At 42.2% G+C, this 20398-nt stretch overlaps 1 protein-coding gene across 1 annotated transcript in view; it reads left to right on the forward strand.

The window, feature by feature from the left end:
- The window catches only part of dennd4a (DENN/MADD domain containing 4A), a 24072-nt gene continuing 3674 nt past the window's right edge, over positions 1–20398 (forward strand). Inside the window, 27 exon segments of the mRNA XM_018681094.2 lie at positions 1–236; positions 4828–5159; positions 5376–5622; positions 5713–5782; positions 5872–6041; positions 6923–7161; positions 7257–7323; positions 7482–7540; positions 7653–7797; positions 8135–8310; positions 8661–8761; positions 9773–9991; positions 10423–10568; positions 11023–11043; positions 12890–13023; positions 13391–13523; positions 13941–14147; positions 14252–14380; positions 14489–14633; positions 15823–15945; positions 17083–17193; positions 17849–17923; positions 18041–18885; positions 19009–19124; positions 19126–19226; positions 19836–19927; positions 20036–20211. Of these exon segments, the coding sequence (XP_018536610.2) occupies positions 4849–5159; positions 5376–5622; positions 5713–5782; positions 5872–6041; positions 6923–7161; positions 7257–7323; positions 7482–7540; positions 7653–7797; positions 8135–8310; positions 8661–8761; positions 9773–9991; positions 10423–10568; positions 11023–11043; positions 12890–13023; positions 13391–13523; positions 13941–14147; positions 14252–14380; positions 14489–14633; positions 15823–15945; positions 17083–17193; positions 17849–17923; positions 18041–18885; positions 19009–19124; positions 19126–19226; positions 19836–19927; positions 20036–20211 (4358 nt within the window). The 5' untranslated portion in view covers positions 1–236; positions 4828–4848.

Raw genomic sequence — 20398 nt, forward strand, 5'->3', positions numbered from 1 at the left:
GTCTGGATAAAACGCTGCTCGGGACTACACAGGCTATTCTGCTACGTCCATCTCCACTGTGAATTATTATTATTTTTAGATGGTAACAAATTCAGACAGAGAGAGGGAGAGAAAAGAATTAAATAAACGAAGCAAACACCGAGGGACAATATTTCTTATCCACAGAAAGCTGCGTTTTATTTCGACGTAAGCTCGTGCTCGACAGATTCATCTTTCAGTCGTCGTGATTCTGAGATGTAAGTAGATTTTTCTTATATTGAGAATGAAAACAAACCACACACCCAGTCTGTGCAATGAAGGCATTTCTTCTGTTTATTTATTTATTTTTTTTATATTTTGAAACTGCTGTTTTATTTGAGGTGATGGCTGTTAGCGGTACAAACTGAATCCTGAAACTCATTTTAATGTCAGATGTTGACTGACTAGGATAATAAACGGACACGGTAAATAGGTTGTATTATTATCGTGTAGCTGTATGTAATTCAAGAATAACTTAACGCTTTATAGTGAGCATCGCTGCCTGTGTGTGCTTCACTATATTTACAGTGCGCTCATTGGTTACAATGAAGTCATATGGAGGCTTATTTCGTTGCATCCCGTGCTCCATAAGATGGCTTCTTCTGATGTGGTCTTATTAGAAACCCCCTCTGTTTTATTATGGTCGCTATGGTCAGTTGTGTTTTTCAAATAAGCATTTGCTTTCTTTTCATTATATAAAATATTGCCAGTGCAGCTGCAAGCTCATCACGCAGAGTCCCTTCTGTATTTCCAGTACCACCTTAAGAGTATTTTCTCCTTCATGTTTCTGCTCTATTTATCTTGGGCGTGTGTGGTTTCCTCATCAAGCTGCCCAGGGTCTCCCCTGTCAAACATAAGGAATGCAAATGGCTGTTGAGGATGAGGGTTGTCTTCATGGCTAAAAGGGAACAGATGCTGAGTGAAATGTTGTGGTGGTTCCCTCCCCAGATCAGACTGCCCATCCTCCCTGCCCCCCCTGCTGTTAACACAGCCCTCTATAATCCCTGCACAGCCTGGGTCTGACTGTCCAGCAGCCGCTGCTCCTGTCTCTTGGGCTGTATTTGCAACAATACTGTGATGCTCAAAGTCAGAAGGCCTATATTTCACATCACAAATTTACATACAAGATATAGAGAGATGGTCAAGTGTTTTAGATTTAATATCAAAATCCTGCTGGTTTGTTCCTTGCATGAAAAGGCATGGGAGGTAAATAATAAATTGTTTCATATGTCAAAAGCTTCTGCTATAAACCCCAGATTGAATAATCCAGACAGAGTTTTGAAATATTTGTTAGCTGTTTGGACTGTTAAACTGTCAAACCTTTATTTTTTTCATTATTTGTACAATTTTTTTGTCAAAACTGAACCCATTTCAGCTCACAAACCCTTTAGCAGTTCCATCTTTTAAAAGGTGGCTCTGTGTGGACATGCACTGTTAAAATCCATGGAAGTTTATTTTATATTCTAGCCAAGGCCTCAAGGCATTCATAGATACAGAACATGTCAGGTTGATCTGCAAGGTTGTATTAAATTAGTACTGGGACTAGGAGATACAGAGTATGATGTGTTCCTGGCTCCTTTTTGGGGAAATTAAGTTAAGTGTAGAAAACATTATGGCACAAGTGGTTAGCAAATTACTGCAAAGCTGACAGTTTGAGGTGACTCATAAAAACAATAGTGGATGTGAATGGGGAAGTTGGCTTGTTAACTGGCAAGAAGAGGAAATCCGCTGTGTCCTTATTTGTCTTCTTTTATGAAGAAAACTGTGGTGAATGAAAAGATTGCAGTTTCTGGGGAGACCATGAGTCACTCACTTCCAGCACTGAGCCAGCATAGGGTTGCCCACGATAAGTGTGATGGACAGAGAGCTTGTTAAAAATCATGTGGAGGATAAAATATCATGTCTGGTTGAATGTTTATTTAGAAGGTTTTTGTCACTAAAGCGGCTCGCAGGAGTTTAGAAGACATGTCTTTTGAGATTGATGGACAGAATGATCAAAGTGATGCAGTGCTGTGTAGAAATAAAACTAAAAGCACAAGACACATGGCAGCAGAAAGCTAGTAACCTTTCTACTCTAGTGCAGCCTGTTGAGCAGTACCAACCTTAGCCACAAATGGAAAACACACAAAAAACATTGCTAGGAAAAAAGAGAAAAAAGCAGTGGACAGGCCTTTTCACTAAGAGGTGACATGAGTGTGTAATAGCTTCCAGGTCAATACAACATAAAGGCGAGTACCATGGAAAAACATAAACAGATGAACAGACTATAGAAATCAGCTATAGCATTTAAAATTCTGGGTAAATCTCTTGTGTTTCTTTCTCAGAGATACAGATTTTATGAACAGACTGTGAATCTGTGGTAATGACACAGTCCATTAGTCGACTTGTGTTTAACCAGAGCAATGTTCCCGGCTCGTTTCAGCATCATGGTGAGAAATGTTCAGTCTTCAGCTCTGTTATAATGTTGTTGCTATGGCGAGGATTAGATATGATTTTAGGCCTGTGCTTCCTGTTGAGGGGGAGGAATAGACGCAGTGGATGTCGTGGTAGTTGGAACTGGAGATTACATCTATATTTAATCCTGAACCTTCCAAGTATTGTATGACACATCTGCCATGCCATTGGCTGTATATTTAGCAGCACTCATGCAATATCTACTGAGAGCAGGATTTTTTTTTTTTTTTTTTCGGATTGGCATAAGTGCTGTGTCACATTAAAGGAAAGGTGGATCTGAGCAGAACAATCTAGGCCTTTAACTGTCTTTAGTTGTTGGGTCACAAGATAAAATAGAAATATTCCTCATTCTTTATCATGATTGCTGTTTTTTGCAGTGTTTCCATCAGGAAATCTGTTTGGTGGAAGTTCTCACAGTGGTGATGAAAAGTTTGTGGACCCTCTAGCAAATTATCTGAATAGTATATTGCCTCAAATCATACTTGACCACTTTAGCTGGGGGAATCTTGGGGGAGATGTGTTGTTTTTGAAAGGTATCTTATAATCTAAACCATCCAATACAGAAAAATAGACCATCATACATCTTCTTTTAAAGACACATTAGTGCTGAAAATTTAAAAGCTGCTGAATAAGAATGCTTTGGTGCCATTTGTCAAAGTGATAGAAAAATACAACCAGTGGAGGAACATGGAAAAGAGGCTAGATAACTTTAAGCAACTTTAAATATGCATCAATTGTGAAATAATGGGACATCTTGAAAGAGTCAGAATGTGTCGAATCCTGGACCTTTTTGTCTCCCAGAAATTCACTGCACATCTCATAAAACTCTCATTTCTTGAGAGCGTAAGTGAAAAGAAGATGCAAAGGAGACATAAATACTGTAATTCATAAGTGCTATTTTAATGTGAATTTACATATTTTGCCATTTATTAAATTTGAAGGAGATCAGAATAAACAACTTTTTGCTGTTGGGCATGCTGAGTCATTGGGTATACCCACAAGGCACAACACTGCAGAGTACAAATAACCCGCATCAAAACAGCCATCGGCCAACCAGGGAACATTGGACATAAAGACTCTTTAATGTGGACTAAACACTGAAAGAACATGAGTGGTAATGAGTCATAGTTTTAAAAATATTACTTTCCCTGATGCACAGGCATATGAAACAGGAAGTAAATTAGACTGAATTTTGCTAGTCAACTGTTTTAGATGGTCTTATGGTTTCTAGTAGGCTAAGATCTTCGCAAAATAAGTAAATCTAGTTGTTGTTATGTTTGATTTCAGACTGATCAGTTGCAGCTTAACAGCTGAATCATTCTCATCCCTCTGCATGACGATGGTAATGCTGCAGCGTGTTTACTGCTATAGATTATCTTCGTCTTTTTCCATGTTTTCATGTTAGTGGTCAGTTTCATGGCCTAAGCCTGTAAGCAGTGCTTAGCTTTTTGTCCCATTGCACGGCCGCAGAGGAGAAACACCACACAGATCCATTAGCTTTAAAGCCAGTGGAAGCCAAAGTCCTAAGTGGGTGAGATATCGGTCACAGCCTCTTGTGTGCCATGGTTCCTAGCAGTGACACATCTAGCACGAAGGAGGTGGATAACTTTACGCTAACTCCCTCACATCCCAGCGGGGGAAATAATAGGCAGCTGTTTATCAGTTTGCTAGTGAGTGTGGAGGAGCTGCTGAGAGAGATAAAACAGGCTCTTCAGCTGAAGCACAATAAGCTGGCCCAGCGCTGAGAGGGCTTCCAGGGCTCCATGCTTTGTGATAAAGCTGACTCACAGGCTCTCCCTCTATTCCTTTCTTTTCTGTGACATTGTTTAGCGCAGAAATATACGCTGTCTGAATATCACCTCGCTTAGAGCTCCAAAAAAGCTTTTTGCTGCACTACAGTGTTACCTCTCTTCATTTCCCACTGCTCAATTATAGTTCTGGTACTTTTCCTTTCCTACCATACTTTTTCTTCTTTTTTTTCTACAGAGGCATGTGTTTTACTTTACATAATCAGTCAGGGCATAAAGCAAGGTCATTGGTCCAAAGCTCTCACATATTTCTTGCTGAAATATGGTGTTTTTGCAGACAGGAATGCATGCTAAATGCTTCCAGATGCTCTCATTGAACTCAGTTATTTCTTCAGTATAGAATGTATCAGTAATGTAGGTAATTTATATATTTTACAGACTGCATGGTGTCTATTCCCATGTTTAATGCAACAATTATAGCAGCAATCAATACAATGTCCCAGTCATTTCCTGTTTGCAAAGGCATATTTTCCTTTTGCTTTTAAACTACACTACATCATATGTTATTGCAAAATGCATAATTAAAGCCCCCCCTCCTACTTTCTAGCCCACAGTGTGGGAATGGGAAATGATGGAGGATAAAGGGCCTCGTGTAGCCGACTACTTTGTGATTGCCGGCCTCACTGACTCGTCCAAGCCCCTGGAGGAAGAGCTCCACTTTGACGATGCCGGTCCCAAATCTGTGAAACCCAAAGCCCCCATCACTGATGTAGCTGTGGTGATCCGCTCCCTGGGTGAAGAGGTACCCCCAGGCTTCACCTGTGTGGAAAGCACCCCCTCAGGCCTCTCCGCAGAGCTCAATGGAGCCAGCCTCAGGGGCCCGCAGATCTTCTTGTGCTTCAAGCGAGGCAGAGATAAGCCTCCACTGACAGATCTTGGGTAAGTAGTAATCCTCAGTCTCTGACCCTTAACTCACCCAGCACCACTAATCACTTCTCTGCCTCGGGTCACTGTAATCTGCTCTTAAACACATCCTTTAGTCTGACATCTCCTCAGTGAATATGTTATCAAAGCTCTCAGTCATATTTCTTCAAGAATGTCTTGTTTCGAAAGGATTAAAATAAAAAGTCAGTCTCACCTTGCCTTGTATCTCAGGGTTCTGTACGAGTGGAAAGAAAAGCTGAAGCCTGGATGTCACATCGTCCAGACCACGCCCTCAGGTCGCCCTGCCAACATCAGCAGCTCATCCTCCCAACGCATCTATATCACCTACCGCCGTGCCCCAAAAAGCCAGCCCCACACTTCACTGGCCGTCACTGATGTCTGCATTATCATCCCTGGTAAGGGGGAGACACCCCCCCACACCTTCTGCAAGGTGGACAAGAACCTCAATAGCAGCATGGTGAGATACAGCTCTGAGAACACAGTTTCATCTTTAGCACGTCTAGCAAAAATAACTCCATGATCTGTGACGGTCTTTTTTCCTACCCAGTGGGGATCTTCAGTCTACCTTTGTTATAAGAAATCTCTGGCTAAAGCAAACACAATTGCGTACAAAGCAGGTATGTGGATATGTATTAGTAATTATTGGATCCTTTAGCCTGAGTTTTGAAGTTGTGTTTGACTGTGTGTTGTGTACATTTGGGTCTAGGTCTGCTGTGTAGGTACCCTGAAGAGGACTACGAGTCCTTTCCACTGCCTGAGTCAGTGCCTATGTTCTGCCTGCCCATGGGGGCAACGATTGAGTGCTGGCCAGCGCACACCAAACACTCCCTGCCTGTTTTTTCCACATTTGTGCTCACAGGCGCTTCTGGAGAAAAGGTAAAACCACCCACTTACACTGAGTGTTACCAATAACCACAATGCTTTCTCACAATCCTTTTTTGAACTGGGCTTTTGTGTGTTTCACTTATGTTTTCGTGTCCCTCTGCGTCATGCAGAAACCTACAGACTTGCATACTGATATTGACACAAAAAACCACCACTCACTTCAAGTTTCATTTACATCATCATTTATTAAATAGTTCTCCAAAAGTTGCCATCAGTTTTCTGCTCTTTAATACATAAATTCTCCCTTAATTGCCTCTCCATCTTTATCTACCCCTCTGTCTCTCTTGTTGCATTGGTATCCTTTATGGATTAGTTTGTTGATGAACTGCAGTAGTATTTCTAAGAATACCAGACAATCTTAATCAACTTCTAAACAGTGACTGGAATCAAAAAACGGTCTAAAGTCTGGTTTTGGAATACTAAAAGGCTGTTAGGCTTTGAAAGCAATGCAGCATAAAAGCTCATCTTTTGAATAATGGATAAATCATGCACCACTTGGGCTTGTGCACAAGTTCTAAATGCTGAATGCCTCAGTGCTCGCTCCTTCTTTCCTGCAACCTCTAGTCTGCAGGCTAGTCTCCCGGCATTTCATGCCTGGAATGATTTGTTTATTTATTTGGGAGGAACAGCTTCAAAGGACTGAGTATGATTTAGCTGATTTATTATGATGAAAATCCTCTAGTGGAGCCGCCACCACATCTTACCTGACGAAGTTCTTTCAAAGACCCCTGACTACTGTGGTTTGAGTCTTTGTCAAGTTTGTATCAGGACAGTGACAAGTCCTTTTGTGTACATGCATATTTGTGCATGTATTTGACATTCATTATGCTTTATGATCATCAACACTTAGATTGTTATCTCTGTGTGTACAGGTGTACGGAGCAGCCATCCAGTTCTATGAGCCTCACTCCGAGGAAAACCTGTCTGAGCGTCAGCGCTCACAGCTCGGCCTGCCAAGCTCTGATCTCGGACCTGATGGGACCAGAAGTGTTTATAGCAACAAGAGCATCTGCCTGCTCTCCCACTGGCCCTTCTTCCAGTCCTTCAGAAGCTTTCTCACTTTCCTCTACAGATACTCCATTTCTGGACCGCATGCTCTACCTATTGAAAAGTTAGCGAGTTTTACAGATTTACTTTTTTTGGTTGTTAATTTTTAGTCTTACAAACAGGACTTTTTAAAAACTTTTTTTTACTTTTTTTTTCCAGGCACATCTCTCACTTCATGCAAAGTGTACCATTCCCCTCCACTCAGAGACCACGCATCCTAGTGCAGGTGAGCTTAAAATGGGAAATTAGACGAGTGAGGTAATGACTTCAGTTCTGTATTCTTGCTTTATTTGCTTTGACACGAATGTCTGTAAACACATTGCAATCACAAGCTAAATCCTCCACCCACTGATGCTCTAACGCTCTTCTGTGCATCTTCCACAGCTGTCTCCGCATGACAGCCTGATACTGAGCCAACCTGTCTCCTCTCCGCTGCCTCTCAGGTATGGAAACATCAATGGAGTGTAAAATTACAACATGAAAACATACTGTATTTCTTGCTTTCTTGATCTGGAACCATTTGTTTTTTTGTGTGTGTGTGTTGTTGTGCACCAGTGGTGGAAGCCTTTCCACATTACTGCTGAATCTGGGCCCGAAAAACGCAGCCACTCTGCTGGTGTTGGCTGTCACAGAGCACAAGATCCTGGTTCATTCCCTGCGTCCAGCTGTACTCACCAGTGTTACAGAGGCCCTTGTGTCTGTAAGTCTTTTGTTCTTTTCTTCCCCTCTCCACTTTTCCTAATAATAACACCAAAGAAGGTGGTCTTTAATGTGATTATAGGTAAAATGGCGGATGAGGTAAGAGGCAAGGCGGCAGCATCAATGAATCACCCATAATCACATCAAAGCAGACCCACTCTTTAGGATATTGGGGGTGTTCAACAGCTATTACTTCTGAAAAGCTTTTTCAAAGAAATGCTTATTAAAAGACAGGTTGCTGATTAGCTCCCTGTTTGAATCTCTTCTTTCACCCCTGCAGTGTACGCGTCAATTATACTGATGTGTTGTACTGATGGATATGTCTCTTTCCTTTTCAGATGATCTTCCCCTTCCACTGGCCGTGCCCCTACATCCCTCTATGCCCGCTGGCCCTGGCCGATGTGCTTAGTGCGCCATGTCCTTTCATTGTGGGGGTGGACTCCAGATACTTCGACCTCTACGTGCCCCCGGCTGACATCAGCTGTGTAGATCTGGACACCAACACAATCTCCCAGTAAGTGACCTCTAACCGCGACAGCTCTATGATAGATGGTCACCTTCAACTTCGAGACACCCAAACCAAAAATCATCTTCGCATGGCTTAGGTTTTTATTGGTTTCTTCCACAAGGTTATCTCTATCTGTCTGTGAGAGCCTCTCTTATGTAACGGAATGTGAAATATTCTTACTATACGCAAAAGTACATTTGGGTCCCGCTGGTCTACCACATCAATTCAAAAGCTATTTTGCAAAGAGATTAAATTGTCAGTGCTGATGTCAGTGAATCAGTCTCCCTCCTTATATCTTTCTGCAACGTTTTTCGACTGTCCTCCCGTGTAATGGAAACCATATGGTGTGCTTTCAGAAAAGACGACAAGAAGGCTTTAACGTGGAAAATCTTGCCCAGGAGAGCTTGCAAGTATCTGCTGAATACCCTGAATAAGCTCTATCAGCAGCTCACTGAGGGTGAGTCCACTCTGATGCTGTGTCATTTTATATGTGGTTTCATTAATAATTTAGGCCAGCTTCCTGAGTCTGTTGAGTCAGCCTGTACAGTCATTTTACAGGACAACTCTTTAGATGTTTACATTGTTACATAAAACCAACCTATAATGTTTAGTACGTCCCAGGAGATTTAGTGTAATTTAGTCTTTACAGTATACCCACTCCTGCTCAACCTACTTCATCTTATACTTCAATTAGTCAACTACCATGTTTCCCAGAATTGCTTTTGCCCCTTTACTCAAAGTTCAGCATGTGGCTGTGTTGTATTATGGTCTAATGTGGTCTGAGATCAGAGAAAACAGAAATATCCTCCTCCTCTACCATGGATTTCTTTCATTGTCTCAGTCAAACATCAGTGCAAAATGAATCCCTGAAAAAGAAAATCCTTTGATTGCAGCTGATTAATATTTATCCTTGATGCGTTCTGCTATCACACTACATTCTGGCTGAAGTGGAATGATGCAGTGTCAGCTGGTCTAAATTTATCCACTTATAGTGAAACAGATTCAGCCAGAAACTTGCTGCCAACAGTGTTTTAGGGTGATTTATCCTTAGGACTGTGGTTCAGTAGTGTAACAGTGTTGGTTTGTCAGTCAGTCTACCACTTTGGTCCAGACTAAAATAACAATCAACAATTGCCAGATGGATTACCATGAAATCTTGTGCAGACAGTCGTGGTCCCCAGAGGATCAATCCTAAAGTCTTTTCATGACATTTCCTCTAATGCCACCTTGAGGTTGGCATTTGTTTTTGAGAGAAATGTCTCAACAATTATTAGATGGATTGCTGGATGGATACAAACACATTAAACTGAGTAAACATGGTAAGGTTACCCTTCCCCTTTCTCTTTGCTAGCACAAAAAAATAGCTAACGCACTGATAGTATTCATTGTTGTACCTGATTTCATGTGTTGTCATGTTGTTCATGTCCTATATATGCATTCCACATATTCCATTGTTGTGTGCTCTCAGGTGGTCAGCTGAACCGTGAAGATATACAAATGGAGCACACAGTGACTGACAGTGAGCTCAACGGTGGGAAGAGCCTCCACACTCTGGAGCTGGAGATCCAGGAGGCCTTCCTGCGGTTCATGGCGGCCATCCTACGAGGCTACCGCTCCTACCTGCTGCCCATCACCCAAGCCCCGTCTGAAAAGACCACAGATGCCAGCTCCCTCTTCGACCTCCAGGGTACACTTCAGTCTTTGATATGATTTACTTTGTGAAAACATACTGGCAGCCTATTTTTGACTTGCCTACATGTGACTCAGTGCTCTAGTAGGTCAGGGGGTTAAGGTCTAAGAGCTGCTACATCAAAGTTTGGCCTAAATCGCTGCTGCAATGACTGGTGATTTAGCTTAAGCCTCAGTGGAAATTAGGCTTGGATGACAAGTCAGAGAAGGGGCCATGATTAATAGCAAAATGTCCCTGCACACATCTGTGTGCTCTTATGCAAGCAGAGCAGCAGAGAACAAGTTGTTTCACAGTGCAGTATTAATTTCCTGTAAATGCTGGTTTTAGCCTGCATCTTGACCCCATGAATGTTCTGTTTTATAATCATGACACTGCTATTTATGCCCACTTGTCATGTGTGTCATTTCGTAATATGTTTTCTTTCATAGGCTTCCTGAAGAGCCGAGACCGCTCCCATCAAAGGTTTTACTCTCTCATGACCAAGACTCAAATGTTCAGCCGTTTCATAGAGGAGTGCTCCTTTGTCAGTGATAAGGACGCCAGCCTGGCTTTCTTTGATGAGTGTGTTGATAAGGTGAGGCTCCCAGCTAATCTTTATTATGGATTTTCAGTGTCCGAGACAGCTTATAGGAGAACTGCATTATTGTGCTGTGTAAGAACAAATGCTCCAGTAACAATATTTAGTCTGGCCTCCACCCAATTGCACAAGTTCTTAGAAAAAAGCTGAGGCATTTAGAGGAAAGATTAATCACATGCTGTCCTCCCAATTAAGATGTCACATTGAGGGCTTTGTTTAATTTGAAGGAGCTAATAAGCAAATAACAGGAACTAATAGAATAAACAAACCCCAACATCTCCCTTGAGCCTCTTATTCACATCAGCACCGGGCTTTTCTCATCTATAATTCCCCCTGTTCTTTTCAGTCCATTAAAATGTCTTCTTTTTTGGTCTTCTCTATTTCTCTGATTTTCTGCCTTTTGTCTTCTCTCTCTGCTCCTTTGTTTGTCATCCTGCCCCCTGCTTGGTAGCTATTCACAACTGGAGGCAAGGTAAGCTACTAGAGCTTGTGTTGTAGTTTAAACCTGCGTACACGTTTTTGCACGTTTTTCCTTTTTCAGTGATAGCAGCATCAGTTATGATCCTAATCAAAAGTGTTTTCCATCATCCTTTAGAGCGTGACTCAGCTCAGAGTTTTGTGTGTGCTCATTCTGAATAAATCAAAGAGGGAGTGGAGCTAAAAGTGTAGCAGGGTCTTAAATGTGAGGATGTGCATTAGCTGTCTGTGTGTGTGTCAGCAATCTGCATTATTGAACCAGGTGCCATTAGAATAAACCGCACTGAGAAGTAGATCTGCAGAACTGTTAGAGACTCTGAGGTGACACTGAGACAGTGAGATTAATTATTTGTGCTTGCCATTTTCTCTGTGAGATCACTCTGTATACTGTCCTGACTTCAGTAGCCTCTATGAAATACAGTCTACAAGACTGACATTGAAAGACAAAGACGGATGCGTTAATCCTTACGTGTCAAAATGTTATGACTGTAGTTGCTGAAATCGTGTGGGACGTGGACCTCATCCTCAGTTAGAAGGCTAATCATTTGGTGGATCTGACAGCTTTTATTAACACATCCTGCCTACACATGTTTTGTAACACAAAAAAAGACAAAACATCCTCCTCCCATCCAAAAAACCCTCTGTGCTTGCAAACTTGTGCAATCAGGAAGTCACATTTACATCCTGCATGAACATTTCGAGCTCCTGTATGAATGGTTGTTGCGGTTATTATTGAGAAGTGGAAGCATTGATTCATTCGGCATCATCGCTGCTGAGGTTGACAACAAGTGCGTGATTGGGAAAGACCTCTTGGGTGTAAGAGGAAGGGCAACAAGCGGAGAAACACTGAGTACAATCGAAGCGAGGGCAAACGGGTCAGTGACAGTCAGTTGACTGAATCATCCACTTGACTGAGTGGAACAAACCCTTTAACACAGGACCGCTGGGGAGCTATTCAGCTGCTGCCAGAATATTAACGTTTTTGTGAAGCTCATGTCCGAGATAAGCTGGTAATCGATTCAGATAAGCCCAGTGACTGCACGTCAGCATAGCAGGCTTTTTATGATCTCGCAGACAACTATTCAGTGGTGATTTTCTTCTAAAAAAAGAACATCCTCCTTTCTGCTCTCAGACAGACAGAGGCTCCCTGTAAAAAACTCCTGAGCCCCTGAATCTCACATTACCAGGGAAACAAGCTGAGTAGATAGCAGCAGCTAGGCTCTGCCGAACCCCATTTGAGAAACACTGATTTTTAGCTTGAAACTGCTTTTCTCTGTGTTTTTATTGGTTTTAATCACTACTCATGTTGTTTTGGGGAGGAGGACACCTCCACCAAAATTTAGGCTCCCTGGAAAAAGCTCCCAAGCGCCTTGATCTTAAGTTACTAGAGAAGCAAGCAAATGAGAAAAAAGCTGCACCTTGGATCCGCCCTACCCCGTTTGAGAAACGTTCATTTTTAGCTTGAAACTGCTTTCTTCAGTGTTTTTATTGGTTTAACCAACAGACTGGTTTCATGTCCCTAGAGCAATATGGTGGTTTGTCTAGGTCACTGTAGCCTGGATTGATTGGATCTTAGAGAATTCATTGGATCAAGTCCCTGCCTAGCCATTACATTTTAAATAAATGGACTGAGACACAGGCCAAATTTCTGGTGTAGATGCACTCATTACTAACATCTGTTTGTCCTCCCTGACCCTCATATCTAATCTGATCTGAGGGCTCTTACAGTATCAGATGCCCGTGAGCCCCCGGGCAGTATCAGCCTATGGATTTGTGTTTATAGTAAAGCTGAGAGGAAAGATGAGAAACAGTAATGAAAGTGTGTTTTTCTTGCAAACCAGATGGACAGTGAGCGGCCAGAGGACACCAGACTCATCGAACTGGATGAATCTTACCGCAGTGAGCACACAGTCTATATCAACCCTCCTGAGCTGCCTCCACTACCACAGGGAGAAGAGCATCCTCTGCACTATAGGTACCACACTGCAGATCAATCTCTGAACGACCGATACAAAACAGACTGTTTCTTTCTTTTACTCTGTCTGACACACCTAAGGAGCACTTCTCACCAACACTGGATGCATACAATGTGTCTCCCAAAGGAGAGACTTAGTGTAAATTGCTTCTATTGTTAAAGAATTTGTCACTGCTGTAGGGCTTTGTGATTATTTTGAGCCGGAACGCACTGCTTTTCGATTCTTGTGTTGTTGCTTAAGCTTCCAGGGCATCAGAGCCAAAATGTTGTGTATGTCACTTGGCTTGCAATTGTTTATGTGGGATTGATGTCTATTTCAGTTTAAGTCCTGGTATATGAAAGAGTATATATTTATGTCTTTCTGCAGCTACTCTGGGTTCCCTGTGCTGAATGCTGATCTTCTAGAGCCACTGGAGGGACAAAATCCTCCATCAGCAGGCATGGCCTCACGCCACAGCAGCCCAGCCAGCCCTACGGCCATCTTTAGACGCTCTAAACAGGTCAGCCATATGAGTGCTGAGATTTGCAAAACAGACATATAATAATATAATACTAAATACTATAACTTATACAGTCTAAAAAATAATTAATGATTTATTGTTAGAGAAATACCATACCATATATATCAGTTTTTTTTTTCTATCCTCCCCTGCTTTTTATCTCTTGATCAAGCTTTTTTTTCTCTTGTGAAACCATTTGATTATAGATGAACATTAATATGTGTTAAAGATATTGTCAGCTTTTATCCTTAATTGTTTCTTTTTATGTTGAGCTTATTTTGCTGCCACATTCATTCTTCATAATGATGGATAAGGGTATAAATGTGAATGCAAAATGCAAATCTGTTATCTAAAAGAAGATAAATCATCTCTTAATGTGATGTTTTTTTTTTGTTGTTGTTTGTTTGTTTGTCTCAGGAAATCAAATCAGCTCAAAAGATGGCAAAAACCTATTCATCTATGCCTCAAATGTGGTCCAAGTGTCTGCTGCGCCACTGCTACGGTCTGTGGTTCATCTGCCTGCCAGGACTTGTCGGGACCTGCCACTCTAAGGTGCGAGCTCTGCGCACAGCTTATGACGTGCTGAGGAAGATGCAGGAGAAGAAGCTACAGGCTCCAGATGAGGTAGGAAACTGATAAATATATATATGTATTACTGATATTAATTAAGCTGTTTTTGTTGCAGTGCACATTCTTTAACATTAAAATCCTGGTGTTTTCTGTCCAAGGTGTGTTACCGTGTGTTGCTGCAGTTGTGTGGCCAGTACAGCCAGCCTGTCCTGGCGGTCAAGGTGCTTTTTGAGATGAAAAAGGCTGGAGTTCAACCCAATGCCATCACCTATGGATACTACAACAAGGTGTGTGCTCTTGATATCAACCGTACCGAACAATAAACAAGTTCATTTGACTTTAAAGTGAACAGTTTAGTTATAATCTTAAAGTATATGACCATGGTCCTGCTCCAGGCGGTGTTGGAAAGCACCTGGCCCTCCACTACCAGAGGAGGTTACTTTCTGTGGGGAAAGCTGAGGAACGTGGTCCTGGGTGTGCTGCAGTTCAAGCAAGCAGGGAGAAAACAACAGACTCCTCACAGAGATCCTCAGCTTTCAGGTAACAATCCTAATGTGCTGGCTCAGGGACGCACTGTGTAAAATTTTGATCTGATAACCCCTAATTTCCATTTCAGCTAATAACCACACTTCACTTTACTGCAGTATTTCCACAAACACGTGGTCAGACATGTTTCTAGAAAACCATGATTTTTTTTTTTAGGAAGTGAATCCTTGAAAGCTTCCCTGCACAGATGCTGACTGTCAAACTGTTTCCTCAAATGGAAAGACGTTTTTGTAAACATTAGAAGGGTGAAATATTCAAGTTTTTAAAACTACATCAAATACATCATTAATGTTCCCACACTGCTTACATACAAATACTAAAACATATACCAGTAGTCATTACTTTATATCCAAGACTAATTAGGTCTTAAGTTGTTTTGGGTTGCATTAAGATTGAGTGAGCAGGATTTTTTCTCACTTCCCATAGTTCTTAGTGAATAGACATGCAAATGAGTATGATCCTGGGGGAGCAGTTGTTTCTTCAAGGCATCTTTCCTGGTCTCATAACAAGGTTTACCCTGACTCCAGCACATATTGTTCCCAACCTGCATTTCTTTAATGACACTAATTAAACAGAGTGAAGAGGTTTTCCTTCCCAGCAGTCACAGCACACAGGTTGCTCTTGATGTCAATCCCTAATTCCCACAACAGCCCAGAGAGACTGTCATTACCATAATGACATGTTGTGTAAGGGGCTCTAATGAAAACATCATGCTTTACACTATATACTGTAACAATGTTGTTGTGTGTTCAGGTTGATTTCATTCACTACACAAAGAGGATTTTATACAAAATTCCAAAAATGGAAATGTGATAATGTTAAGTAGCGTGATGCTGTAGTTATTTGTGAAATGAAAATGTGAAATTTAATGTGATTCATTCAACCCTCGTTTTTCTCTCCTTTTGAGTTAAAAATAACACAGAAAAGTGAAAGCTTGGTTTTTCCTTTGGTGCTCTGGCATCCTTTTATGTTGAGAGATGTTCAGTCATGATGACAGCTACTGTACGTGGTATTCAGAGCATCCCTGCTTCTTTGCAGTGGATGGTAAGGATTACAGCTCTGTTCAGTGAGTGCTGATAAAGTGCACCCTTATTCCATCTGGGCTTTAGTCTAATAATCCTGCCAGTAGTCTGTTGTTTGTTATAACCTCTCATCCTCCCTCTCTTTTCTTATCTCCCCTCAGACGGCAGTGATCTTGACACAGTCAGTCACGGGAGTTTGGACAGTGCTAATGACTCTGCTGAGCGCACCTCCATTGACACTGACTTCACCAAAATGGACTCCAGTGATGATGGATTTAGTACAGGTGGGAAGCCACAGCTCTGCTTCATTCTTCTTCTAGCTATTTCACTCACATCCATGTCACAGCTGCTGCTCATGTCTCAGCTTCTCTCTGTTAATTTGATGTGATTTACCGCTTTAAAAGTGCCCAAACAACACAATTCATAAACCTTAGTTTTGGTTTTCTCTGCTTAAATGCTCAAAAAGTACTCAAATAAATTGTTGTGACATCGTTGTACTCTGCACATTCTGCTTTCTGTCAATCACCCGACTCCCACTGGAAGAAAAATCACCTTAAAACTACAGAGTCACCCAAGTTACAAATGTTACAACAACCCGCTTGTCAAAAGTATAAATAATTAGATGATTAAAAAATATAAAAAATGACAAATGCCAAAAATTCTAATTATATTCCAGTGGCATTTAAAAGTGATTGGGGGATCAGGAGACACATGCACATCCATTAAATCTTTGCAGGTGCTGGGTCACAATAATCTGTGCAAAAAGATTTTTAAAAACTGCCATCTTGTTGCCAATTAGTTTTTATTTTACATTGACTCAGGAGAGGAGGGTACAAACATTGACATGTCTGCACAAAATATAGCAAAAGAGAATAGACATTTACAACAAATGGATGTGTTACCTTGGTGGCACTGTTTCTTCTTTTGCCCTTTGCCTCACATTATGACTAATGCACTGTGAATTCAGGACACCAGAGACAATAGAGGTTATAGAGGTCACTCAGCAGGCTGAGGCTTTGATGCACTGAACATTATCATCTGCTTTCTTGAACAAAGCTGAAATGCAGTGAGAATAATATAAATCACAGTGGTGCAGGTTTGTGCTTTTTCCTGCAGTTTGACCTTGTGAATATGATGCAAATTTTCAAAGACTCTTTTCCTCTCCTGCTGCTGCTGCTTTTCTATTCTGGGAGTGTTGTGTGCTGTAAGCTGTAGGGAATGTCACCATGCTCTGTTAAAGGAAAAAAAACCCTCAGATCAGTTGTCTCTCATAAAGAATCCATGGAGACTAAATAGCTGGTTTTTGATTTACTCAGCTCTTTCTGAAAGAGGAAACAAAAAAGTGAGGAAAAAGTCTACCAAATAACTCTATGGTTTTCAGAGGAATAAAGCTGCTTTCTCTCTCTTCTTTTTTTTTTCAGGTGGACAGTCAGACCAAGGTTATGATTCACTGTCCAAAGAGGAGGAGAGGCTGTGCAGCAGAGAGAGTGACAGCACGCCACTGGTAGAAGACAAAGGACAGAGGCACTTCAGTGAGTTATGGATTCTCTGCCATCTCTAATCTTTGACACTTAGTGACCGCTTCTGCAGAAGTGAATCACCGCTTACTGTCAGCAAAACGAACACTCTCTCTTTAAAAGCTGGGGTATCATATCACAGTGTGGGTGTAATGTATTCTCTTCCCATCCATCTGCTGATATATTTAGATATTTTTGAGAAACAGATTTTGTTGATGGATGAATGTGTTACATAAGCAGGTGATTGTGTGCATGACAGGATTTGTCTCCAATTTTGTTGCAAGTAACATGTTGTGTCTCTGTTCCGGTCTTAGCGATCAATAGTCCTCACCAATTGGTGTGGCATTTCATCAGTCTTGACTTTGTTTAGTGGCATGAAGTACCAGACAGCCATACTTAAAGATAAACACCTGCCCCTTAAGGACAGGTTTGCCAGTCTTCTCCACCCCACTGCCACAGCTTTCTGTTGGCATAAACAACAGCACTCCGGTTTCATAAATGTAATCGAATTAATCACCATTTGCAGTAACAAAATTTGTCATTGTTTATATTAAATGCAGAATGCAATATTGTCAGAGATTTTTAAAATTTTGATCGACTGGCCAGATGCACAAAAACACAACAATCACTGTATTAACCTCTAAACAATTTGGTATCAATTTATTTCCAGCACCTGAGATTGAGGTTCCAATCAGCAGCATATCTCCTCCTACTAGAAACTACAAATCAACAGATGCCAGTGCAGGTGAGTTTTATTCATAAAAAACATTGCCATAAACTGTCACAATTGTGTAGACCAGTGCCTCAGATTTTCAGTTTTAATGTCAGAGCTGAATGCCTTGCCACATTTTTTTTGTCACAGGCAATGGCAGCAGGCTGGTTTCCAGTCCAGCTAGTGACACCATTCTGTGTGGAACTCTGCCAAAGACAGAGAGGCCAAAATCTCTAGACTTGTCTGGTGGACCGGGAACTCTGAGGCTCGCTGTGCCTCATCTAGGCTCAGTGAAACAGCATCACCTAGCTGCTGACAGACTGCACGGAGTGGAGGAAGAGGAGACAGAAACTGATAAACAGAAACCTCTGGTGGAGAGGAGTATGAGTTGCAGTGGTGCAGTGGAGAGGCCAGGTGTCTCCATAGAGAGGAGTGTCAGCTTCAGTGCTGGGACTTCAGTGAGGAGGACAGGTATAGAGACGGGGTTTGACCCCCTGTCATTAATGGCAACGGAGATGGTACAAGAGTGCGACCAGGACAACTGCAGCACACCGACCACCCGCCGAAACCTCGCAGAGGAGATCGAGATGTACATGAACAACGGCAACAGCCCCCTGAGCAGCCGCACGCCCAGCATGGACCTGCAGAACCCCTCGAGCCCTTTGTTTCGATCCACCTCATCTCCCAACACCTCACCAAGGCCCTCTGCTCTGCTGCGCTCCAACACACACCTCCCACTGCCCGTCAAACGTAAGGAGAGGCTGAGGTCATCGCCGTCTCTTCCTCTGGGTGTATGTAACAAAGACAGGGAGAGGCCTTCCTCATTAGTCTCACCCTCATCACCTACTCCCTCCACCTCATCATTCTCCATGGACTCTCTTCTCACACCAACTCTGGACATCTTCAAGAGCAGCGTCATATCGGCAGGGAAGGGTGTGGCTGAGAAGGCCAGCCGCCTTTACTCTCGTCTGTCTTCCCAGACGTCGTTGACACAGGTTAGGAGTGGCACATTTTTCACAAACAGATATTTTCAACACAACTGCTGACAATATCAAATTGTGTCCACAGTGAACTCTAGTAATGTGATGGTATTTTTCTCTTTTTTTTCTCTCCTGCAGGATGCAAACTGTGACCAGATTAGTGTATCCTCGCTGACCTCAGGGGAGGCAGACTGCTCCTCGCTGCTTGATAATGACTCCTGTCTGGACCCAGATGGCTTTACTTCCCCCCAGCATCGGTAGCATGTCCCGACTCAGGAGGAGCCCTGTTGTGGGCCATACTAACCTGGGCAGCCCCAGCACACCCAACAGAGTCTTCAGACACAACTCCTTCTCTGGTTAGTTATTCATCCATTAATCCAGCTGCACAATATAGCTGCTAGTTTTGGTTTTACACTCATGAAATCTTGAAATGCTGACAAACAATACAATCCACATGTATGCAAAATAGATTGCAGTCTTTAGGAAAACATCTTAAGTGGGGAAAAAAAGAAAAAGTCATTGCTTACAGCCATGCTCGTTAAATCACTGTTTTAACTGCAGCTTTGTAGTGGTACCCAGCAAAACACTTCTCTAACAATCTAAATTTAGAGTAAGAGCAGGGCTCGGTAATGGATAGAGTCGGGAGTTGTTCTGTGGGAAACTAGGCCAGCAGGCATGAGGGCTGATTCAGTGTGTAGGCTTTTCTGCACTCAGCCGAGGGCCTTTTGTGATATATAAACATGTGAACATGCACACGTGCATGCACGCTCACGTGCACACGCCCAGAGATGCAGATTTGAGACTCAGATTCACTAAAACCTGAAACACCTTGAAGAACGTTGCACTGCTTTGTTTTGTTCTGGCACTTTTGCTCTATTTAATTCAGATATGTATAGCTTTGATTGCTGCGTTAAATCTTGGCTTCGCCTTCTGTGTCTAATTGTATAATCCTCCATCGTATCCAGGTGGTTTGGTACTTCCCTCTAGAGCTCCTCACACTCCAGATACCTCCCCCGACACCAGCCGCTTCCAACCCACTCCCAATTACACCATAGAGGTAAGTTAAAACCCCTTATCAGATGCTCATCTTTAGACGAACTGACTGTCACAATTGAGTGTTGCACTGCATCTGATTTCCTCCACATCCTGATCATTTTTGCCATAGGTGCTGATGTCCAGCTGTTCACTTTGCAAGACGTGCGACTGTCTGGTGTATGACGAGGAGATCATGGCTGGCTGGACAGCAAATGACTCAAACCTCAACAGCACTTGTCCCTTCTGTGGCACAGCCTTCCTGCCTTTCCTCAATGTGGAGATCAAAGATCTGAGACCACAGACCAGGTAAATCATCCCTTTACGCAGACTGTGAACATGCATGTACATATTATATATTCACATATACAAACACTTTGCATATTTAATCACATCATTTCACACTAAATTCAATAATAATATGAGGTTTAATGTCTTTGATCTCTTATGCTAGATTGTCTGTTTTTACAGTGTCTTGCTAGCTGCCTGGCACTTT

Source organism: Lates calcarifer, linkage group LG10, assembly GCF_001640805.2.
Source record: "Lates calcarifer isolate ASB-BC8 linkage group LG10, TLL_Latcal_v3, whole genome shotgun sequence".
NCBI classification, from domain to species: Eukaryota; Metazoa; Chordata; class Actinopteri; family Centropomidae; genus Lates; species Lates calcarifer.